At 45.3% G+C, this 25,786-nt stretch overlaps 1 protein-coding gene across 3 annotated transcripts in view; it reads right to left on the reverse strand.

The window, feature by feature from the left end:
- Positions 1 to 25,786, reverse strand: part of RANBP3 (RAN binding protein 3) — a 235,500-nt gene that overhangs the window by 22,046 nt on the left and 187,668 nt on the right. For all 3 annotated transcript variants that reach the window (XM_040417760.1, XM_040417761.1, XM_040417759.1), the window contains 5 exons: positions 18,374 to 18,452; positions 17,696 to 17,792; positions 16,562 to 16,686; positions 13,872 to 13,992; positions 9,223 to 9,365 (listed from right to left, as the gene is read on the reverse strand). In XM_040417760.1, coding sequence (XP_040273694.1) covers positions 9,223 to 9,365; positions 13,872 to 13,992; positions 16,562 to 16,686; positions 17,696 to 17,792; positions 18,374 to 18,452 — 565 coding nt within the window. The remainder of the gene's footprint in view (positions 1 to 9,222; positions 9,366 to 13,871; positions 13,993 to 16,561; positions 16,687 to 17,695; positions 17,793 to 18,373; positions 18,453 to 25,786) is intronic.

The raw sequence follows: 25,786 nt of genomic DNA on the forward strand, positions 1-25,786 counted from the left end.
TCCAGGGAATGTAGAGCGCGTTCCTTGGGGTTTGCCGGAGAAGGGCAAAAGGAGGGCAGGACAAGATCCTCGTTAAGGTGGAAGGAGAGACCACCTTTGGCAGAAAGGAGGGAACCGGACGGAGCACAACCTTATCCTGGTGAAAAACCAGAAAAGGCTCCTGACAGGAAAGAGCGGCCAACTCCGACACCCGTCTTATGGAAGTTATGGCCACAAGGAAGACCACTTTTCAGGTGAGAAAAGTCAGGGAGACCTCTCTTAGAGGTTCGAAGGGGGCCGTCTGCAGAGCGCGCAGGACCAAATTGAGATCCCAAGGAGGCAAAGGGGGAACATACGGAGGAGCCGAATGTGCCACCCCCTGAAGGAAAGTTTTCACAGGACCCATAAGAAGCAAGGGACTTCTGAAAAAAGACGGCCAGCGCCGAAACCTGACCTTTTAGGGTACTCAGCGACAGTCCCATCTCCAGTCCGGACTGAAGAAAAGACAGCACCATCGGGATGGAAAAGCGAAGGGGAGGGAACCCCGAGTTCTCACAAAAAGTCAGGAAGGCCTTCCAGGTACGATAGTAAATCCGGGAGGAAGCCGGCTTCCTCGCACTGATCATGGTTCTAATTACTGAATCAGAGAACCGCCTCTTCTTCAGAATGGCGGTTTCAACAGCCACGCCGTTAAACAAAGAGACCGTAAATTCCGGTGGAAGAGCGGGCCCTGAGACTGTAGATCCTTTCGGATCCCGGGCGCGAGCCAGGAACACCGGGAGCTTGTTGTTGAGCCTGGACGCCATCAAGTCCACATCCGGACGGCCCCATCTGCGGCAGATTTCTTCGAATACAACTGGATGCAGAGACCACTCGCCTGGATCCACCTTGTTGCGGCTGAGAAAGTCCGCTGTCCAGTTGTCTACTCCTGGAATGTAGACCGCTGACAACACCGGAACGTGCGACTCCGCCCACGTCAGAATTCTCGATACCTCCTGCATCACCATCCGGCTGCGGGTCCTGCCCTGATGGTTGATGTAGGCCACAGCCGTGGCATTGTCCGATTGAATCCTCACCGGGAGGCCCGCAAGGAGAGGAGTCCAATGGGAGAGGGAGTGAAAAATTGCCCTTAGTTCCAGAATATTGATCGGAAGGCGAGATTGCGCCGCCGACCAAACCCCCTGAACCGTGCGAGAATGGAGAACGCCGCCCCAACCCAGGAGGCTGGCATCGGTGGTGACGATCGTCCAGGAGAACGGGAGAAAGGATCTCCCTGACATCAGGTCTCAGCGGGTTCGGGCAGCTCTCCCTTGGTGGCTGTCCCCGATGAACAAGCGGATGCGATCGTCCAGACCCTGAGAGGTCTTGTCCCAGAGGGAAAGGATCTCCTGTTGCAACAAGCAAGTGTGAAACTGGGCATATGGAACGGCCTCGAAAGAGGCTACCATAAGACCCAGGACCCGCATGCAGTCCCGTATGGAGAGGCACAGGGAGCGCAGCAGATGCGACACTGCCCCCTGGATCTGGGAGGACTTGGAGACTGGCAGGAACACTCTGGCGGACGAGGTGTCCAAAATCATCCCCAGGAAGGAGAGCCTCTGGGACGGAAGGAGAGAGGACTTTGGGAAATTTATCAGCCAGCCGAACTGTTCCAGAGTCTGAACAGTGATCCGGACGCTGTCCTCGGCCTGCGGAAGCGAGGAGGCCTTTATCAGGATATTGTCCAGATAGGGAAGCAAAGGAATGCCCCTGGTACGAAGAAGCGCTATGATCGGTGCCAGGATCTTGGTAAAGACCCGAGGGGCGGTTGCTAAACCGAAAGGAAGGGCGACAAACTGATAGTGCCGACCACCAATGGCGAAGCGCAGGAATCGTTGGTGAGATTCTGCGATCGGAACATGCAGATAGGCGTCCTGGATGTCCACGGACGCGAGGAACTCCCCTGGAAGAAGAGAAACAATAACGGAGCGGAGGGATTCCATTCGAAACCTCTGCACCCGCAGAAATTTGTTGAGCAGTTTTAGATCCAGGATCGGACGCACCGACTCCTCCTCCTTTGGGACCACGAACAGGTTTGAATAGAAACCTAAGCCCTGGTCTTCTGGGGGAACTGGGGTAATAACCCCCCGGTCCAGAAGGGAGGAAACTACCTTTAAGAGGTCCGAAGCTCGGACCGGATTCCCCGGAACGCGAGAAGGGAAAAAACATTCCGGCGGTCTGGACACGAAATCTATCTTGTAACCAGACGTTATAATCTCTAGGGCCCATGCGTCCTGAACATGAGCCCTCCAAACCTGCTGATAAGAGAGCAGGCGGCCCCCCACCACGATGGGTGGGGGCATCCCTGCATGCGGAAGACTGCTTGGGAGCCGCAGGGCGGGCCAACTGTGCCCTCGGGCGCCAGGAAGGCTGGGGCTTGAAAGAGGGCTTCTTTTGGGAGTCCTGTGACCCCCCTGCGGAGGATGCAGGCGAAGTCCTGTTAGAGGAGAAGCGGCGAAAGGACTGGTACCGAGAACCGGAAGTCCTAGCCCGAAAGGGGCGCTTAGACCTAGGCTGGGGAAGGGGAGAGCTCTTGCCCCCTGTAGCGGCAGAGATAAACTCATCAAGTTGAGCCCCTTTGAGGGTTCCAGAAAAGTATGGAACCCTCAAAAGGGGAGGTTAGCAAGGGAACGCTTGGAGGAAGCGTCGGCGTCCCATACCTTCAACCAGACCTGCCTGCGTTGAATGACAGAGAGGGTTGAAATGCGGGCAAAGAGGGAACCAATGTCCATGGAAGCCTTGCAGAGGAATTTGGAAGCCTGCGACATCTGGAGAACCAAATCCAGTGTGTCAGCAGACGCACCTTGTTCTGTCAGGTCCTGGTGATGGCGATGCAACCACAGCGAGAGAGCTCTGGCCACCCATGCCGAGGCAAAGGCAGGTCGCAGGGACGTGCCCGCCAGTGAAAGAATGGCTTTGGCCAGAGAATCTAGGCGCCTGTCCACAGCGTCCTGCAGAGAGGAGCCGTCAAGGACAGGGAGGGCCATGTTTTTGGCTACCTTAGGGGGAGAAGACCACTTCTCCACGCTGTCTGCCGGAAAAGGATAGAGAGTATCCATGCGTTTGGTGGCGGAAAACTTTTGATTAGGACTGTCCCAGGCCCTAGATATGACCGCGGAAAATCCCTCATGGACCGGAAAGGCAGTAGCCTCCGGTTTTTTGGGAGGAAAAAGGTCGAACTCCCTCCTAGTGGAAGAGGGAAAAACCCCCTGGAGATTAAAGGTGTCCCGGACAGCCGCTACTAAGTCAGCCACCATGGTGGAGAGCATAGACGGAAGGTCCCGCTCCTCCGTGACTTCGTCCGAGCCGGATAATTCCCCTTCAGACCTGCACTCCCTGGGGGCAGGGGTGGGGGGATAGAGTCGTCTGAACATGCCTCTAGACGAGGGGGAGAAGCGGAGTCATCCGAGGAGGGATGCTGTCGCTCACGCTGCCTCTTAGTAGTCAGGCGTCCTCTGCGGGAACCACTGTGAGGAGACGGAGTGGTTGGCGCTGCAGGATTGGAGACTGCCATACGTTCCATGAAGGACATGGCTGCCTTGGCGAATAAGGCCAAATCAGCGGCCGCACTGGACATGGCGGATGCCCAAGCGGGAGCCGCAGACTCCACAGTGACCGGGGGACGACGACGGGGGGACTGGTCTGGACAAGAAAAGGGGGAGAAGGGTGACTGTCCAGGGCCAGGGCAGGAGGCACAGGTACCAGTGACAAAGTGGAAGAAGACACTCTATACAGGACCTATTGGGGTCTGAGAAGAGGTCTTAACAGACTTATGTTTTGGCATGATGACAACCAAAAAGATAAATAGCTGCAGCTAGAAGCTGAAACAATCCTACCACTCAGGCAACAGCACAGGAACAACACCAGAGAGGAGCAGGGGAGCAGCCACCCGGCAAGAGGAGAGCTCACAGTGGACGGAGTAGGTTGCTGGAGCGAAGCGCTAGGCTCCGCCCCCTGGACGCGTCAGAGGAGCGAAAAAAGCGCGCGCTCCACTCTCAGGGCTACTGATAACATGGCGTAGCGGGGGTTAATAAAAGGTATGGCTGCTCATGCAGGGGAAGGCTGAGAAACCCAGAAAGCGGGGATCCGCCGCTGGTGTGTGCCGCTGTAGTATAGAGAGCGGCGCCGGCACCGCTCTGATCAGACGTGCCGCATAAAGAGAAAGCCAGTATGGCCTATGCCCTTAATAAAATGCCTCCAGATCCCCAGCGCCCCAGACAGAATGACAGAATGAATCACCCAATTCCCCATTCACCCAGACGGCCCATAGGTCTCAGTGCAGAGGAAGGGGGGGGGGGCACAGAGGATGCAGCTTCATACTTATCAGCTCCTGAAGTCTTCTCCCTCTGTCTTGTACCAGCAGGGCTCTCCTCTTCAGACATCTGACTCACCTGAGTTCAGTGCTCTGGATGGAGGGCAGCAGCAGGTGACCCAGGGGCTGGTGGGAAGCCTGAGCTAACAGGTCGAGCCCAGATCCACTTGACTTCTTGGGGGGAAATGGAGGCAGCCAGGCAACGTCCCAAAGACGGCGGCGGGCACTCCATGGGGGACCAGGAAGGCGCCATGCCGACCTGTGTCCCCATCTAGAAGAAAATAACAAAAGGGAGTAGAAAAAACTAAGTGTCAACCTCCTTCACCAGACACTAAGCAAAGACTGAGTTCCTGTTGGTGGAGTCGGGGGGTATAGCCTGAGGAGGAGGAGCTCATTTGTATTTGCATAGTGTCCCTCCTATTAATATCTCGAAGCTATACCCATGGTCTGTGTCCCCCAATGGAAAAAAGTCTGAGAAACCGAATTTTTAGGGACCAGTTCAGGTCTGAAGTCACTTTGCGAGGCTTACATAATAGAAACCAACCAAAAATTACCCCATTCTATTAACTACACCCCTCAAGGTATTCAAAACAGATTTTACAAACTTTGTTAACCCTTTAGGTGTTCCACAAGAATTAATGGAAAATAGAGATACAATTTCAAAATTTCACTTTTTTGGCAGATTTTCCATTTTAATAATTTTTTTTCCCAGTTACAAAGCAAGGGTTAACAGCCAAACCAAACTCAATATTTATGGCCCTGATTCTGTAGTTTACAGAAACACCCCATATGTGGTCGTAAACTGCTGTACGGGCACACGGCAGGGCGCAGAAGGAAAGGAATGCCATACGGTTTTTGGAAGGCAGATTTTGCTGGACTGTTTTTTTTGACACCATGTCCCATTTGAAGCCCCCCTGATGCACCCCTAGAGTAGAAACTCCAAAAAAGTGGCCCCATTTTAGAAACCACGGGATAGGGTGGCAGTATTGTTGGTACTAGTTTAGGGTACATATGATTTTTGGTTGCTCTATATTACACTTTTGTGAGGCAAGATAACAAGAAATAGCTGTTTTGGCACAGTTTTTATTTTTTGTTATTTACAACATTCATCTGACAGGTTAGATCATGTGATATTTTTATAGACCAGGTTGTCTGGGATGCGGCGATACCTAATATGTATACTTTTTTTTTTTTATGCAAGTTTTACACAATGATTTCATTTTTGAAGCAAAAAAAAATAATCATGTTTTAGTGTTATCATAGTCGAAGAGCCATAATTTTTTCAGTTTTGGGCGATTACCTTGGGTAGGGTATGATTTTTGCAGGATGAGATGACTGTTTTATTGGCATGAGTTTGGGGTGCATGTGACTTTTTGATCGCTTGCTATTACACTTTTTGTGATGTAAGGTGACAAAAAATTGTTTATTTAGCACAGTTTTATATTTTTTTTACTGTGTTCATCTGAGGGGATAGGTCATGTGATATTTTTATAGAGCCGGTCGATACGGACGCAGCGATACCTAATATGTAAACTTTTTTTTTTTATTTATGTAAGTTTTACACAATAATATTTTTTAAACAAAAAAAAAAATCATGGCTCTCAGAATATGGAGACACTAAAACGTGTCTCCATATTCTGAGAGCCATGTTTTTTTTTTTTGGGCGATTGTCTCAGGTAAGGGCTCATTTTTTGCAGGATGAGGTGACGGTTAGATTGGTACTATTTTGGTGGGCAAACGCCTTTTTGATCACTTGCTGTTGTACTTTTGGTGATGTAAGATGACAATTTTTTTTTATTTAGCACAGTTTTTTTTTATTGTGTTCATCTGAGGGGTTAGGTCATGTGATATATTTATAGAGCCGGTCGATACGGACACAGTGATAACTAATATGTATACTTTTGTTTTTACCTAATCTGTATACTTTATTTGGGTAAAATGACGTTTTTGTTTATTTTTACTTTAAACTTTTTTTTCAGGGAGAACTAATTTTTTTAACTTTTTTTTTTTTTTTACTTTTTTTTGTTTGTGTCTCACTTTGGGACTTGAACTTTTGGGGGTCTAATCCTTTACAATGCATTCCAATACTTCGGTATTGGAATGCATTGGCTGTATGAGTAATACTGTGTGTATTACTCATACAGCTTCCAGCCTGTGAGATCCAGGGGGCTGGAGGGGGGGCGGTGTCACATGATCCCCTCCCACCAGGCGTTGTGACAGGATGCCCGCTGAATGATTTCTGCGGGCATCCTGATCCTATTAACCCCCGCTGCAATCTACTTTTAAACTTAGGACGTCCTGAGTCCTTAAGGACTCGGCAAACATGGCGTACCGGTACGTCCTAAGTCCCTAAGGGGTTAAGGCACTAAACTTTGCAAGGAGTTTTACTACCCTGCAAAGAGTCAGCCTCCTACCTTAACTACTTAAGATACTGTGCCTTGACAAAGTTGTCACTTTGGGTTACGCAGCATTACAGCTGGTCCATCATCAGCTGCCTGGAACTTTGGAACCAACAGAGGCCCAGATAAAAAACTCATTTGAAAGATTTCATTTAGGACCCTAGGGAACATCTGTGCAAAATTTTATTCATTTGGAGGGGGTCTGTTGGTCCACTTGACATGGAATGACCCTGGTGCCATTATGGGGGTACACATAGCTTACTGATTAACTTTAATTTTTTTAAACTCTTTTAGGGAGGAGATAGGAAAAAACAGCAATGCTGCCATAAATAACAACTTTATTCTATGGGTCAGTACAATTACAGCAATACCAAAATAAATAAATATTTTTCTACTTTTTCCATCACCGCATCCCAAGACCCATCACTTTTTGACCTCTTCTTAGACCTCATGCACACGGCCGTGCCGTTTTTTTGAGGTCCCCAAACCGCGGATCCGCAAAAAACAGAAGCAATTTGCGGAACGGGCGGCCCATTGTAGACATGCCTATTCTTGTCCGCATCACGGACAAGAATAGGACATGCTATATTTTTTTTGCTGGGCCACAGAACAGAGCAAAGGATGTGGACAGCACACGGAGTGCTGTCTGCATCTTTTGCAGCCCCATTGAAGTGAATAGGTTCGCACCCGAGTCGCAAAAACTGCGGCTCGGATGCGGATCACAACTACGGTCGTGTGCATGAGGCCTTATTCTGTTTTGGTGGCAAATAAGCAAAAAGCAATCCTGTTTTTTTGTTTTTGTTTTTTTACAAGGCGTTCACCATATGGGATAAACGACATGATAACTGCATAGTGGGGGGTTGTTACGAACGCAGTGATGCCAAATATTTTATTTTTGCTATTTATTTTTCAAAGATAAAAAAAAAGCTTTATTAGAATTTTATTTAATAAATGTTTTTTTCTATTTTAACCATTTAATAGTTCCACAAGGGGACTATAGTAGCAATCTTTTAATCACTTCTGAAATACATTGCACTATTTCTATAGCGTAATGCATTTTAATGCCAGTGCTATCCCTTGAGAAAGCAGCACGTGAAACGTGCATCGGGGAGTGGACTGGTGGTGCCTGGTTTGAGGTCTGGATTGTGTACATTGCAATACTGCTTTCATTGTTTTCTCTCAGTGCAGACATCATAGTCTGCTGGTGATTTGTACTAGTCTTCAGTCCTTTTCTATATTGCACTATATGCATGTTGTGTGCCACACTGTGGCGCCAGTGGTACACACTGTTGGTGCATATACCATTTTCCTTTCTTCTATATAATTAAATTTGTGATTATATCACTGTACTGAACAATGAACTAAATCTCCTCTGCTGATCGCATTTTGCACTTACCCATGGCATGTAGGGGGTTAAACAGGATGTGAGTGTCGAGACCCCACTATCCGTTGCATGGAGACCCGTGCAATGCTTAGACTGGGCTACCGTGAAAATCTGGCGGCTCTGTCTAAGGCCCCTTAGTGACCCCCGTAAAAAGGTGTATCGGTGGTCACTAGGCGGTTAAAAATGCAGGATTCTCCAGCTTGGAACCCCCTGTGTAAGCCACAGCAGAGGGGCACACAAAGAAAACAGCTGATTGCTGCTTCAGCTTCATTATGGAAAGGGGTAATCTTTGTCGGACAACCCCTTTAAAATACCAATGAAAAGATGTCTCTGAAAATAATTGGCTCTATGCCATTTAGGCCTTATTCACACGTCCGTTGTTTCTTTCCTGATCTGTTCCGTTTTTTGCGGAACAGATCTGGACCCATTCATTTTCAATGGGTCCTGAAAAAAATCGGACAGCTCAATGTCTGATTTTTTTCCAGGACCCATTGAAAATGAATGGGTCCAGATCTGTTCCGCAAAAAACGGAACAGATCAGGAAAGAAACAACGGACGTGTGAATGGACCCTTAGACTGATGGAGAATGAAAAATAATGTCTTGCAACACACCAAGTTGTCTCCTCTAACTATACTTTATAGGATAACCCAAAATATTACCAACCACATCATGCAGACAAACTACATAGACACGAATACCTTAATGTGTGACGTAGATGTCTGCCAAAGTTTTTCTATGGTCTTCAACAAGAACACTAGAATATTTAATACATGGTGAAGTTTCTGAAAAGCATTATGGAAGTCAGGGTAGAGGATAAACCCAAGCTATAATTGTTTATAGATCAAACCTCTCTACTCTACAGATATAATTTTTGTGGCCATGTCTTTACCACCTTATTATTGTTTGCTATGTAGTACTTTGGAGGCATGGTCGATATAAAGTGAATAAAAATAAATAAAGTCAAAATGTGAAATATAATATAGATATTTTCAAATACGTCGTCATTACCCCAAAAGAAAGGTGTTCTGCAGTCTACAGTGGAGCTGCACTAGCAGCAATACAAATATGGTCCAAACAAAGGATTTCATTGGGATGGATCGACACTCACAGATATGAGAAACACTTTAACGCCTTGGTCCTCTGTGTCCATTGCAGTAATTCGAATGCTCTTCTCACTGGCTTTGTCTATCTGCATCTGAGCCCAGAGCTTAGTGTTGAGGATTAACCGCAGACTTCCCTGTGTGCGCATAACTGAGGAAAGAAGGTACATATTCGATTTATAAGGGACTAGACCAGTGATGGCGAACCCATGGCACGGGTGCCAGAGGCGGCACTCAGAGCCCTCTCTGTGGGCACCCGCACCCTGGAAAAAGTCTATGGCGTACCAATATGCCTTAGACTTTTCCTGCCATTAATCAGCTCAGGGCGCACTATGAACAGCACAGGCAGCGCACTGACTGTAGGCAGGCTATTATAGCTAATGATAAAGTACATGGAAGATAGACTATATTGTATTCAGGTAAAATTGCAGAGGTTGGCACTTTGCAATAATTAAGTGGGTTTTTGGTTGCAGTTTGGGCACTTGGTCTCTAAAAGGTTCGCCATCACTGGACTAGACCATACTACTAATCTTGGCCATAACACCCTTGACGCGGCCAAGGACTGGGCGTATAAGACGACCCCCAACTTTTCCATTTAAAATATAGGGTTTGGGCTATACGCGCCGTATAAGACTACCCCTGAATGCCCAGCCCTCCCTGTCTTCAAAACTATCTTCTCCAGTCCAGGGAACTGACTGAAATCTGTGGATGGCACTGTTACGGGGAAGGGAATCTGTGGAAGGCACTGCTACGGGGAGGGGGGATCTGTGGATGGCACTGTTATGGGTTGGGGGATCTGTGGATGGCACTGTTATGGGGAGGGGGATCTGTGGATGGCACTGTTATGGGGAGGGGGATCTGTGGATGGCACTGTTATGGGGAGGGGGATCTGTGGATGGCACTGTTATGGGGAGGGGGCTCTGTGGATGGCACTGTTATGGGGAGGGGGATCTGTGGATGGCACTGTTATGGGGAGGGGGATCTGTGGATGGCACTGTTATGGGGAGGGGGATCTGTGGATGGCACTGTTATGGGGAGGGGGATCTGTGGATGGCACTGCTATGGGGAGGGGGGGATCTGTGGATGGCACTGCTATGGGGAGGGGGGGATCTGTGGATGGCACTGCTATGGGGAGGGGGGATCTGTGGATGGCACTGCTATGGGGAGGGGGGATCTGTGGATGGCACTGCTATGGGGAGGGGGATCTGTGGATGGCACTGCTATGGGTTGGGGGATCTGTGGATGGCACTGTTATGGGGAGGGGGATCTGTGGATGGCACTGTTATGGGAGGGGGATCTGTGGATGGCACTGTTATGGGGAGGGGTAATCTATGGATGACACTTTATAGCATCTTATGCTATATGTGACATCCACAGATCCCCCTCCCCAACGCTCACCGGAGTACATTTATAAACTAATCCGTAACTTTAACTTTAATCAGCGCTCATCTCTTTACTAGGGTACCTTACTCTCAGCTCCGGTAACCGGCAGTGCGGGCGGCGCAGGCACGTGATGTCAGTGAGTGAGCGCCGCCCGCACTGCCTGTTACCGGAGCTGAGAGTAAGGTACCCCTAGTAAAGAGATGAGCGCTGATTAAAGTTAAGGATTACAGTTTATAAATGTACTCCTGTATATTCTAACCCCCAGGCAAGTGTACCCGTCACCATGGGAACGCCTGGGGGTTAGAATATACCATTGAATCTGAGTATACCTGGCGTATAAGGCGACCACCGACTTTTGAAAATAATTTCTAGTGTTAGAAAGTAGTCTTATACGCCAGAAAATACAGTAGTTCAATGGCTGCACTGTTACATAGAGATCATAGGTGGTGGTCAGTGTAGCCTCAAACTTAGAGAGCTGTCATAAGGCGTTTCTGTAAAATTACATTACAAAATACAAGTTATACATTTACAACAAAAATAAAGTGGTATAACTATAAAAGATGTATTGGTGTATAGCTTAAAGGGAACCTGTCACCTGGATTTTGTGTATAGAGCTGAGGACATGGGCTGCTAGATTTCCGCTAGCATATCCGCAATACCCAATCTCCATAGCTCTGTGTGCTTTTATTGTGTAAAAAAAAAACTATTTTATATATATATGTAAATGAACCTGAGAGGAGTCCTGTCTCCTCCATGCTTTAGAGATAAGTCCAGCGTTCTCTGACTCTCGGAGTGCAACCACACCCACTGTGAAGGAGCCCAGCACCGCGCCCGTATCCTCCTTGCTCACCGACGTCACAAAGCTAGAGCGCCGTAATCTTGCGATGCGCGAGCTAGCACATGTGCAGTTCGTTCCCTGAGGCTGATGCCAGCACAGTGAAGGAACACTATGCCGATACTGCGCATGCGCTAGCTCCAGCTTTGTGACGTCGGGGAGCAAGGAGGAGATTCGGAGGATGCGGGGCGGTGCTGGGCTCCTTGACAGTGAGCGTGACTGGGCTCCGGAAACGTTAGTACCAGCTCCTTGGGCTTCTTACTTGCCTCATTTACATATACAGTCATGTGAAAAAAATTAGGACACCCTTTGAAAGCATGTGGTTTTTTGTAACATTTTTAATAAATGGTTATTTCATCTCCGTTTCAACAATACAGAGAGATTAAAGTAATCCAACTAAACAAAGAAAACTGAAGAAAAGTCTTTTCAAGATCTTCTGTAAATGTCATTCTACAAAAATGCCTATTCTAACTGAGGAAAAAGATAGGACACCCTCACATGTATTCCCTCTTAAATTGGCTCAGATCTCACACAGGTATATCACACCAGGTGCACATAATTAGTAGATCGTTACTCTGCATGTTGAATGAGGCTTGCCCTATTTAAACCTCAGACATTTAGTTTGGTGTGCTCCTGACTGTTGAAGTGAGAGTGAGCACCATGGTGAGAGCAAAAGAGCTGTCAGAGGACTTCAGAAAAAAGATTGTAGCAGCCTATGAGTCTGGGAAGGGATTTAAAAAGATCTCAAAAGATTTTGAAATCAGCCATTCCACTGTCCGGAAGATAGTCTACAAGTGGAGGGCTTTCAAAACAACTGCCAACCTGCCCAGGACTGGTCGCCCCAGCAAGTTCACCCCAAGAGCAGACCGCAAGATGCTAAAAGAGGTATCCAAAAACCCTAAAGTGTCATCTCGAGAACTACAGCAGGCTCTGGCTACTGTTGATGTAGAAGTACATGCCTCTACAATCAGAAAGAGACTGTACAAGTTTAACTTGCATGGGAGGTGTGCAAGGAGGAAACCTTTGCTTTCCAAGAGAAACATCGAGGCCAGACTGACATTTGCCAGCGATAAAGTTGACAAAGACCAGGACTTCTGGAATAATGTTCTTTGGACAGATGAGTCCAAAATTGAATTATTTGGACACAACAGCAGAGGACATGTTTGGCGTAAACCAAACACAGCATTCCAAGAAAAGAACCTCATACCAACTGTGAAGCATGGAGGTGGAAGTGTCATGGTTTGGGGCTGCTTTGCTGCAGCAGGACCTGGTCAGCTCACCATCATAGAATCCACGATGAATTCTACTGTGTATCAGAAGGTGCTTGAAGAACATGTGAGACCATCAGTTAGAAAATTAAAGCTGAAGCGGAACTGGACCATGCAACATGACAATGACCCAAAACATACTAGTAAATCAACCAAAGATTGGCTGAAAAAGAAGAAATGGAGAGTCCTGGAATGGCCAAGTCAAAGTCCAGATTTGAATCCCATTGAGATGCTGTGGGGTGACTTGAAAAGGGCTGTACGTGCAAGAAACCCCTCAAACATCTCACAGCTGAAAAAGTTCTGCATTGAGGAGTGGGGTAAAATTTCCTCAGACCGATGTCGAAGACTGGTAGATGGCTACAAGAACCGTCTCACTGCAGTTATTTCAGCCAAAGGAGGTAACACTCGCTATTAGGGGCAAGGGTGTCCTATCTTTTTCCTCAGTTAGAATAGGCATTTTTGTAGAATGACATTTACAGAAGATCTTGAAAAGACTTTTCTTCAGTTTTCTTTGTTTAGTCGGATTACTTTAATCTCTCTGTATTGTTGAAACGGAGATGAAATAACCATTTATTAAAAATGTTACAAAAAACCACATGCTTTCAAAGGGTGTCCTAATTTTTTCACAAGACTGTATATATAAAATGTTCTTTTTGACACAATAAAAGCACAGAGAGCTATGGGGACTGGATATTATGGATCTGCTAGGGGCTATCTAGCAGCCCATGTCCTCGGCTCTATACCCAAAATCCAGGTGACCGATTCCCTTTAAAACTGAATAACTGCAAACACATTGCATTACTACTACATTGTGCAGAAATGTAAACCATCCCAATAATATGATTTCAGCCTGTAAGGGATATGTCAACAAGCTAGCAACAACAAAAACTGAATGCAGATAACTATCAGATACACAGTTTTTCTCCATATAGGGCTGGGGGTACATGGAGATCATCACCATAACTAAATGCTGTGTAGCACTACCGCCATTGATAAGAAGGGGTTGGAGTGTGACACAAGTTGCCATGACCAATATACTTCAATGGCTGAAGTGCTACACAGCATCCGGGCTGGTCATGGCCAAGGTCGCAGCACAGCAATATCCTAAAAGTTAATAGTGACCGTTATAATCAGACAAATAATTACAGCCTGCTTGCCAAGAATAACTCACCAAGTCTAGACTGCAACGTGCCATCTTCTGTAGAGGCCATGTCATTGAGCCGTAAAAGACCCCGGCCTCTCTCTACCCAAGACTGAGACAGTTTATCAAACACGAACAGCTTGCACTGAATCTAAGAGTAGGCAGACAACATAGAAATAAAAATGTGCTCTTTGAATTAATCATCTACAGAATAAAACAAAAAAAAAAAACAAAAAAAAAAAAACACTGCATATCAATTCTCTATTAACCGATCAATAAATATAGAAAATGCATACCAATGACATAACTGTGTGAGATGAGGGATAACTTCAATCTAAGCTATTTAACCGCTTGCATGCCACAGCCACTTTTGACCATGGCATCTGAGCAGTTAGAGGGAGGGTGCTCTGTCAATCAAGGGGTAGCGATGGTTGCCTGACAATGGTCACTAGGTCTGGCAAGTATGGAAACCTATTAGGCCTTGCCTGAGGCAGCACGGTAGCTCGGTGGTTATACTGTTGCCTTGTAGCACATGTCCAAAATTCAATATCAACCAAGGGCAACATTTGCCTAGTGTTTGTATTTTCCCCATGTGTTTACATAGCTTTCCTTCCACACTATGTAAGCATACCGGTTAATTAAAAAATTTAACTGTGATCTCCATTAGGGACACAGACCGATTTTAATGATGCACAGAACTGCAGAATATGCAAGTGCTATATAAATGAATAAGATGAATCGGCTATCAGTAGCATACAGACATACTAGTGCAGTACCGTACATGTTCAAGATCCCTTGTGGGGTTTAATAAAACAAAAATACATTTCAATATATTTTAAGCATTAAAAAAAACTATTCAAAATTGGTGTCCCACATTCGTAATCGTCCAACCCTATTAAAGTTAATATAAAAAACAATGCTTAGACGATTGCTTTTTTCTTTTTACTTATCCTGCCTCCACAAAAAAAAAAAAATCATATATACACCCCAAAATGGTACCAATGAAAACTACAGCTGGTCTTGCAAAGACAAGCCCTCACACAACTTGATTGAAAAATGAAAGTGGCAATATGGCAATTTCTCCTGATGCGGCCATCATTAGTACCAAGGCAGAACCTACTTTCATCACTGGACACTATTGTTTGCCATTGATAGCTGCATCAGAGTTCTTCCATGAAGTGCAAACAACAACCACCTTGGCTGAACAAGCTTATGACGACATACCACAGGAGGATATCCAGCATCTGTATGACCATTACCATGCCAGACTAGCATCCTGTATCACAGCAAGGGGAGACGCCACCCCGGATATAATGTGATCTTGTCTTAACCTATAAAATTTTCACGCAAATGAATGGGGTTGCGTGAAAATCGCAAGCATCCGCAAGCAAGTGCGGATGCGGTGCGATTTTCACGCATGGTTGCTAGGAGACGATCGGGATGGAGACCCGATCATTATTATTTTCCCTTATAACATGGTTATAAGGGAAAATAATAGCATTCTGAATACAGAATGCATAGTAAAACAGCGCTGGAGGGGTTAAAAAAATATAAAAAATCATTTAACTCACCTTAATCCACTTGATCGCGTAGCCCGGCATCTGCTTCTGTCCCCTTTACTGAATAGGACCTGTGGTGAGCATTAATTATAGTTCAAGGACCTGTGATGACGTCACTCCGGTCATCACATGGTACGTCACATGATCTTTTACCATGGTGATTCACCATGGTAAAAGATCATGTGACGTACCATGTGATGACCGGAGTGACGTCACCACAGGTCCTGTTGCTGCACAGAGATCAGATGAAGCCAGAAGGAAATGCCGGGCTACGCGATCAAGTGGATCAAGGTGAGTTAAATGATTTATTTATTTTTTTTAACCCCTCCAGCGCTGTTTTACTATGCATTCTGTATTCAGAATGCTATTATTTTCCCTTATAACCATGTTATAAGGGAAAATAATACAATCTACAGAACACCGATCCCAAGCCCGAACTTCTGTGAAGAAGTTCGGGTACCAAACACGCGTGATTTTTCTCACGCGAGTGCAAAACGCAGTACAATGTTTTGCACTCGTGCGGAAAAATCGCGGGTGTTCCCGCAACGCACCCGCACATTTTCCCACAACGCCCGTGTGAAAGAGGCCTTAGCGTTTGCTTTAGTTTAGTATGCATAGCATATGTACTTCACTATATTGGTTTTGGTTTTCATGCTGTATATGAACACTTGGGAGTGCTATCATTTGTTTACTAACCAGTAAGTCAACATGCTGCCTCAATACATTAAAATGGCCATCATTTTGTTTTATCTTTCAGTCGCCAGTGTTGTATGAGGTCTTTATAATTTTCAACTTTAAACTGTAATTTCCATTCCCACTAGGGGACGAAACCAAGCAGTCATACTTTTATCACTCACATAATACACTGTAATCCTTCTGCATTGCAGTTTACTATGCCAATTAGGCAGTGGCTTTGACAGTACACAAATGACTGACCAAGGGGAGAATGGTAGAGGGAGAATCAGGAGCGACAAAGGGAACCTCCTCCCTTTGTATAACTGCATTTAGATGCTCTAGCCTTGGCCAAGGTTTCAGCTCAGTGCAGCCAGCGCAGGGTAAAAAGGGAGCAAAAAAACAAAACAAAAACAGTTGGTTGCTAAATCTACGTCGTAAATTAAAAGTTATTTTAATCAGGGATGAGGCAATTTAGCATTTCCTTACCTGTAACACATTGCTCTCTGCTTCTTCTCCAGTGATAACCTCTACTTTCTCCAGAAGACATCGTTTTGCTGTGGCTTTTGTGTAAGCAGCTGCAGATTCCACCAGTGATTCTGAGATGTTGTTAGCTGCAATTTCCAGACAATGGCCCAGATTTACTAATGTGTCTGTGTCTAGAATCTGCCTACTAAGTCGCGCAAATCAGGGCAGTTTTTTTCTTTAAAAAAAAAAAAAGGGGGTGGGGCTTGGGGGAGGGTAGACTAATATGTGCCATTTGACACAAAAATTCACAATTCTGATGTAAAATAAGATTTTATCTCAAAGTAAGCCAAGCAATATTTGGCATAGAGCCAGACAAAAGAGTCTATCCCTGCACCAGGCTCATCTTCCAGCATTTACCACTATGATAAATCTGCTCTAGACAGCCTAAGTTTACGCCATTTACAGGCTTAGTAAATCTCCCCAATGTTATTTTATATAAAACACAAACATAAGACTAGCAAGCAAAACTGTATTTTTAATGTCTCACTAAAGCTACATGCACACGACCGTGTGCCCCCCCCCCCTGGCCATATTGCGGGCCGCATACAGCGTGTCCGCAATACACGGGCACCGGCCCTGTGCATTCCGCATCACAGACCCATTCACTTGAACGGGTCCGCAATCACGGGGATGCGGAACGGAGACACGGATCGGAACCCCACGGAAGAACTACGGAGTGCTTCTGTGGTGTTTCTGGCCGTGCCTCAGCACCGCAAAAAATAGCGCATGCACTACTTTTTTGTGGTGCGGCCCGTCGGATGCAGATGGCAGACCCCATTCAAGTGAATGGGTCCGCGATCTGCATGCGGCTGCCCCACGGTCTGTGCCCGGAGTCCTAACGTTCGTGTGCATGTAGCCTTAGACATGGGTCTGAACAAGAATGAAAAAAAGTCAACACACATGCATGAGCTCCACTCCTTTTGCTTTCAGCATTCAACATTTACAATATCATGACAGATGAAAGTGGACAAACACTGTACATACAACTACTTGCATGCTTTTAATTAGAAACACAGCTTATAGAGACAATCTAAAACACAATTACAAATGTTTCTGCATAAAAATCACAATACAAACTAACTGTCTTACACTTACATTTCTCTGGGGTGTTTTCCAATGAAGATCCCTCAGCTCCAGATTCTCCAGCATTCTCCTTATTGCTGTCAGAACTTGCTTCTACTTTGGGTGGACTCTGAAAACCACAAGGTTAGGGATTAGAAAAAAAATACTCTATCTGAATCTACTTTAGGAGGAAAAGGAAAAAAAAATAAATAAATAAATAACAGCTTTTGATTTAGGCTGGGACTCCATAGCGATCTTGGCTGTAACACTAATCGCACAACAAAAGGATCTCTATGTAGCTGTGCAGCCATAGAATTGAATGAGGTTGCAGGTCAACCCTGCTCAAATTTTGTGGACATTCTGAGGTTGTGGTAGCTTGCAAGTAATGGTGTATACGTTTATTGAACATTTTGCAAGTTGAAATACTCAGGTTAACTACCTGCGGTTCGAGAGTATGAATTAAGAGGCTCTCAGTATCATATGCTATAACAAGAGGTTAAAAGTAATCCCATATATGCTTATTGAACCCATTTATTTCTGCGGCTGCACTGCTACACAGCGATCCTTGGATGCGTGACGGCTGTGACAGCTAAGATCGCCATGTAGCAACAGCCTAAAACAAAAAGCCATCTCAACATACATTGGTTCATAGAAAACAATCTAAGCCGTAATATTTCAACTCAAACTTATGCTGCAGAAAAAATTACTTACCAAAACTCTTTCAATCATATTTTGCCCAAATACAAATTTATTGCAGGCTGCTTCTGCTTTGTGCGCGGAATTTTCAAGGCTAAACACAAAAATACAAAACTGTGAAAATTTGTGCACAGACTATGACCTTTATATAAAACAGGCAGAAAATAAACCACAATAAACATACAGAAATGCTATCAATAGTTTTTAAAGGACTTTAAAAGATTTTTTTAACCCCTTAAAGACCATTCCTTTTTTCATTTTTGGATTTTGGATTTTTCCTCTCCACGTTCCAATAACAGTAACTTTTTTTTTCCGTTCACATAGCTATGAGGGCTTATTTTTTTGCAGGACAAGATATATTTTTTAATGCCACCATTTAATTTACCATATCTTGTATTGGAAAACAGGAAAAAAATCATTAGGGTAGTAACATTTAAAAAATTCCGCCAAGGTTTTGAGGGTTTTGACATCCTTATTCTGTTGTTCAAGTTATTAAATTTTTGGGGGGACAAGATGACCAAATGCCAATTTTTTTTTCCCCTGTTACTGCGTTCACCACACGGGAATTATTTTTTTATATTTTAATAGTTCAGACATTTTTTGTGATACCCAATATGTTTATTTTTTTATTGTTCATATATTTATACAGTGGATATAAAAAGTCTACACACCCCTGTTAAAATGTCAGGTTTCTGTGATGTAAAAAATAAATAAAAATGAGACAAAGAAATAATTTCAGAACTTTTTCCACCTTTAATGTGACCTATAAAACTGTACAACTCAATTGAAAAACAAACAAATCTTTTAGGGGGAGGAAAGAAAAAAAAAAGAAAACTAAAATAATGTGGTTGCATAAGTGTGCACTCCCTCTTATAACTAGGGATGTAGCTGTGTTCAGAATTAAGCAATCACATTCAAAATCATGTTAAATAGGAGTCGGCATACACCTGCCATCATTTAAAGTGCCTCTGATTAACCCCAAATAAAGTTCAGCTGCTCTAGTTGGTCTTTCCTGAAATTGTCTTAGTCGCATCCCACAGCAAAGCTATGGTCCACAGAGAGCTTCCAAAGCATCAGAGGGATCTCATAGTTAAAAACGTATCAGTCAGGAGAAGGGTACAAAAGAATTTCCAAATATGCACAACAGTGACATTACCAAGAACTGGACGTCCCTCCAAAATTGATGAAAAGACTAGAAGAAAACGGGTCTGGGAGGCTACCAAGAGGCCTCCAGCAACATTAAAGGAGCTCCAGGAATATCTGGCAAGTACTGGCTGTGTGGCACATGTGACAACAATCTCCCGTATTCTTCATACAACAACCCAAAGCATACATCCAAATCAACAAAGGAATGGCTTCACCAGAAGAAGATTAAAGTTTTGGAATGGCCCAGCCAGGGCCCAGACCTGAATCAGATTGAAAATCTGTGGGGTGATCTGAAGAGGGCTGTGCACAGGAGATGCCCTCGCAATCTGACAGATTTGGAGTGTTTTTGCAAAGCAAAGAGGGCAAATCTTGGCAAGTCAAAATGTGCCATGATGATAGACTCATACCCAAAAAGTCTGAGTGCTGTAAATAAATCAAAAGGTGCTTCAACAAGTATTAGTTTAAAGAGGACCTTTCACCAATCCTGACATTGTGAACTAAGTATACAGACATGGAGAGCGGCACCCGGGGATCTCACTGCACTTACTATTATCCCTGGGCGCCGCTCAGTTCTCCCGCTATGCCCTCCGGTATCTTCGGTCACTAAGTTATGGTAGGCGGAGATTTCGGTCACTAAGTTATGGTAGGCGGAGTCTGCCCTTGTTCTGCTGTAGCGCTGGCCAATCGCAGCGCAGTGCTCACAGCCTGGGAGGTTCTTTTCTCCCAGGCTGTGAGCTCTGCGCTGCGATTGGCCAGCGCTACAGCAGAACAAGGGCTGACTCCGCCTACCATAAATTAGTGACCGAAATCTCTGCCTACCATAACTTAGTGACCGAAGATACCGGAGGGCATAGCGGGAGAACGGAGCGGCGCCCAGGGATAATAGTAAGTGCAGTGAGATCCCCGGGTGCCGCTCTCCATGTCTGTATACTTAGTTCACATTGTCAGGATCAGTGAAAGGTCCTCTTTAAGGGTGTGCACACTTATGCAACCATATTATTTTATTTTTATATTTTTGTTTGTTTTTCAATTGAGTTGTACAGTTTATAGGTCACATTAAAGGTGGAAAAAGTTCTGAAATTATTTATCTTTGTCTCATTTTTTACATCACAAAAACCTGACATTTTAACAGGGGTGTGTAGACGTTTTATATCCACTGTATATGTAAACATTTGGAAAAGGGGGGTGTTTTAAACTTTTAATACATAGGTGTTTTTTTATTTATTTTTTACTATTTCACTTTGTTTTTTTTACTAGTAGCCCCCATAGGGTGCTAGTACATGGGATCTTTTGACCTCCTATCCTATTCACCCTAATAGAGATCTATTAGGGTGAATAGGATTTTGCCTCATGCATTGCTCAGTATGGAGAAAGCCATGGCAGGCCTGGAGCACTTCAGCAACGTCCAGGCTGTCATAGCAACAGATCGGAGCCCTGCGATTTTACTGCGGAGGCTCCGATTGGAAGGCAGAGGGATGCGACTTGTTGACCACAGCACCTCAGGGTTCAAGTGATGGGGACGGCGTGATCACCGCTCCCCGTCAGTGCGGGCGGATGCCGGCTGTATGATACAGCCAGCATCCCTAGTGTATGGAGCGGGCCCGCTGAAGAGGCCCACTCCATACATCCCCTCACACATCTTGTACATGTACGAGATAATGCGAGAAGGGGTTTTAAAGGACAATACTAGCAGTTAAAAGCAGACGAAATAGTCCTGGCAGACATATTACATTTATCCTCAGCGGCAGTAGCCAGACACCATGATGATATCATAAGACATCAAGCACAAAAAAGTGTACGAAGCCATTACTTTCTGAAGCAGCAGGAAAGAGGAGCCACAAGGAATAATGCTGCCCAATTGTCCTTTAATGTGCAAAGGCCTCTATATATGTTATAGTATTGTTGGCAAAACTTGACTTAAAGGGGTTCTCCGGGAATTAAGAAAATGAAAATACTCAAAATATTACTTTATTATAAATATATTCTCAAATACCTTTCATTATTTATAATGGCTAGTTTTGTCTGGGGAGCAATCAGGGAAAACAAAGTGGTCGCTGTCCCATTAGTACACACAAAACCTGTCTTGATCACACGAGGACAAGTTACTTTACAACACTGAGGTAAAGAGCTGCCTCATCCTCATCTATGCTTGTCAGGAATTATGATCCTGAATACAGATAAGATCTTTAGCTGAATTTCTGTGGAATTTAGATCATGAGGAGTCATATTGTACAGAGAGGATGGACAGGACAGACTGTGGTAATGGAGGCTGCATACAAGTGCTGCTGCTCATTAGCCAGACCCCACAATCCTCTCCTGTCTCTTCATCATCTCCATTCCCAGAAAGATTCACCTGTATTTAGGATCATAATCCCTGGCAAGTAGAGCAGAGAGGATGATGAGGAAGCGCTTTACCTCAATGTTGTAAAGTAACTTGTCCTGCTGTGTGATTAGGACAGGTTTTGTATGTACTAATAGGACAGCGGCCATTTTGTTTCCCCTAATCATTGCTCCCCAGACAAAACAAGCCATTTTAAGTAATGAAAGGTATTTGTGAATATATTTATTATAAAATAATATTTAAGTATTTTCATTTCAATTCCTGGAGAACCCCTTTAAAGAGGTTCTCAGAGAATAATACATTTTTAGCAAGTGCCTGCAGCCTGCATCTCTAAACAGAAGCTTCATACTTACCGGCTACCATCGTCCTGGTTTTCTGCCTCAATGTTCTGGTCCTTGCAGTGTTGACATTTGGCGCACCATGGGCAAAGACTGCCTTCAGCAAAGCATGTGACCATGTCCATGGTGCTCCAGGTGTCAACAATGTGGGAAAGGAACAAGGAGACAGCACAGAGGACCGGAGCGGTGGGGAGCTTGTAAGTATGAAGTTTCTGTTTAGAAAAGCAGGATGTGGGCACTTGCTAACAAATTATTATTCCCAGAGTACATATGTGGTTACTTTCAGTTAAAAAGATGAACTACAGACTTCAGTCTGTAATCTCCATTACTTCATTCACTTTCAAATTCCTTAGAAACAAAGACGACTACATATGGTTCATCTGGTCTGCCCATTATAACACATCTGCTGAAGCATGTTTCATGCATCTACTAGTTCTTTAACCCCTTCACACCCAGCGCTGTACATGTACGGCGCTGGAGGGGTGTTTATATATGGCGCCCACTCCTGTGGATACATCATCAGTTTAAACAAAGTGCAGAACCCATTTAAGGGTCCATTCACACGTCCGCAACTGGTTTGTGGTCCGGAAATTACGGATCCGCCAAACACGGACACCGGCCATGTGCGTTCCGCATTTTGTGGACCACACATGGCCGGAACTATGATAGAAATGCATATGCTTGTCCGTGGCTGCGACAAGAATAGGACAAGCTCTATTTTTTTGAGGGGCCGCGGAACGAAAGTGCATATGCGGACAGCACATGGAACGTGAAAATGAAAATTGCGGAACAGATGCGGAACCATTATCCGGACGTGTGAATGGACCCTTAGTTATGGCCCATGGTAGCAGAATCCATAACGTAAATTCTTACAAAACCCGAACCTAAACCTTGTTCGCCAAACTTAAAACACAAGTTCGCTTATCCCTAGTTGCAGCCACAGGGGTAAATAAAGTGTTTTTCTTTGCACTCATTTTTTGTGAGAGTGTTGCAATTTTTAATTCTTATATTGTCCTGGATTTGTGCCGGATCCATTGGCCTGCACCTCCATCTCCATATTTATATTTGGCCTGATGTGCTGCCATTGTTATATATACACTGCTCAAAAAAATAAAGGGAACACAAAAATAACACATCCTAGATCTGAATTAATTAAATATTCTTCTGAAATACTTTGTTCTTTACATAGTTGAATGTGCTGACAACAAAATCACACAAAAATAAAAAAATAGAAATCAAATTTTTCAACCCATGGAGGTCTGGATTTGGAGTCACACTCAAAATTAAAGTGGAAAAACACACTACAGGCTGATCCAACTTTGATGTAATGTCCTTAAAACAAGTCAAAATGAGGCTCAGTAGTGTGTGTGGCCTCCACATGCCTGTATGACCTCCCTACAACGCCTGTGCATGCTCCTGATGAGGTGGCAGACGGTCTCCTGAGGGATCTCCTCCCAGTCCTGGACTAAAGCATCTGCCAACTCCTGGACAGTCTGTGGTGCAACGTGACGTTGGTGGATAGAGCGAGACATGATGTCCCAGATGTGCTCAATTGGATTCAGGTCTGGGGAACGGGCGGGCCAGTCCATAGCATCAATGCCTTAGTCTTGCAGGAACCGCTGACACACTCCAGCCACATGAGGTCTAGCATTGTCTTGCATTAGGAGGAACCCAGGGCCAACCGCACCAGCATATGGTCTCACAAGGGGTCTAAGGATCTCATCTCGGTACCTAATGGCAGTCAGGCTACCTCTGGCGAGCACATGGAGGGCTGTGCGGCCCTCCAAAGAAATGCCACCCCACACCATTACTGACCCAATGCCAAACCGGTCATGCTGGAGGATGTTGCAGGCAGCAGAACGTTCTCCACGGCGTCTCCAGACTCTGTCACGTCTGTCACATGTGCTCAGTGTGAACCTGCTTTCATCTGTGAAGAGCACAGGGCGCCAGTGGCGAATTTGCCAATCTTGGTGTTCTCTGGCAAATGCCAAACGTCCTGCACGGTGTTGGGCTGTAAGCCCAACCCCCACCTGTGGACGTTGGGCTATCATATCACCCTCATTGAGTCTGTTTCTGACCGTTTGAGCAGACACATGCACATTTGTGGCCTGCTGGAGGTCATTTTGCAGGGCTCTGGCAGTGCTCCTCCTGTTCCTCCTTGCACAAAGGCGGAGGTAGCGGTCCTGCTGCTGGGTTGTTGCCCTCCTACGGCCTCCTCCACGTCTCCAGATGTACTGGCCTGTCTCCTGGTAGCGCCTCCATGCTCTGGACACTACGCTGACAGACACAGCAAACCTTCTTGCCACAGCTCGCATTGATGTGCCATCCTGGATAAGCTGCACTACCTGAGCCACTTGTGTGGGTTGTAGACTCCGTCTCATGCTACCACTAGAGTGAAAGCACCGCCAGCATTCAAAAGTGACCAAAACATCAACCAGGAAGCATAGGAACTGAGAAGTGGTCTGTGGTTACCACCTGCAGAACCACTCCTTTATTGGGGGTGTCTTGCTAATTGCCTATAATTTCCACCTGTTGTCTATTCCATTTGCACAACTGCATGTGAAATTGATTGTCACTCAGTGTTGCTTCCTAAGTGGACAGTTTGATTTCACAGAAGTGTGATTGACTTGGAGTTACATTGTGTTGTTTAAGTGTTCCCTTTATTTTTTTCAGCAGTGTATTAGACATTATGCCCGTTACAATAACGGGCACTAGAATTGGCCGGCACGCAGAGCAATCATCACACCGCGTTCCATGGACAGCGCAGGCGGCATTGAGCAGCCGTCGCTCAGGGTGTGGTCGGTGCGGACAGCGTGTGGGGGGCCGCTCAACGCCGCTGGCCAATTCTAGGGCCAGTTATTGTAACAGGCATATTGTAGGGACAAACAGCTGACATAAATATCCATGTGGCCTAAGGTGCACCATGTTTTTATTGGTCGCCGGCACGCTGATGTGGGCGGTCCGATGCAATTGTGGGCGGTACCTGCGGCGTGTGGGGTGGCTTTGATGCTACCGCGCTGTTGCTGTGGGCGGTTCTGGAGGCCTGAGGTGCACAGAGTTTGTATTGGCCGGCAGCGTGCTGAGGTGGGTGGTCCGGATGGCTGTGTGGTGCGCTGCAATTCTATTGGCCGTCCCACTGCGCATGCGCATCCAACATCAGCACACACATCGCAGGCACAAAGGGATTTTTATATAGAGTGTGTGTGTGTGTGTGTGTGTGTAATTAATTAAATATATATATATATATATATATATATACATACACACACCTAAAGAATTATTAGGAACACCTGTTCTATTTCTCATTAATGCAATTATCTAGTCAACCAAATCACATGGCAGTTGCTTCAATGCATTTAGGGGTGTGGTCCTGGTCAAGACAATCTCCTGAACTCCAAACTGAATGTCAGAATGGGAAAGAAAGGTGATTTAAGCAATTTTGAGCGTGGCATGGTTGTTGGTGCCAGACTGGCCGGTCTGAGTATTTCACAATCTGCTCAGTTACTGGGATTTTCACGCACAACCATTTCTAGGGTTTACAAAGAATAGTGTGTAAAGGGAAAAACATCCAGTATGCGGCAGTCCTGTGGGCAAAAATGCCTT

This window comes from Bufo bufo, chromosome 2 (genome assembly GCF_905171765.1).
Source record: "Bufo bufo chromosome 2, aBufBuf1.1, whole genome shotgun sequence".
NCBI lineage: Eukaryota > Metazoa > Chordata > Amphibia > Anura > Bufonidae > Bufo > Bufo bufo.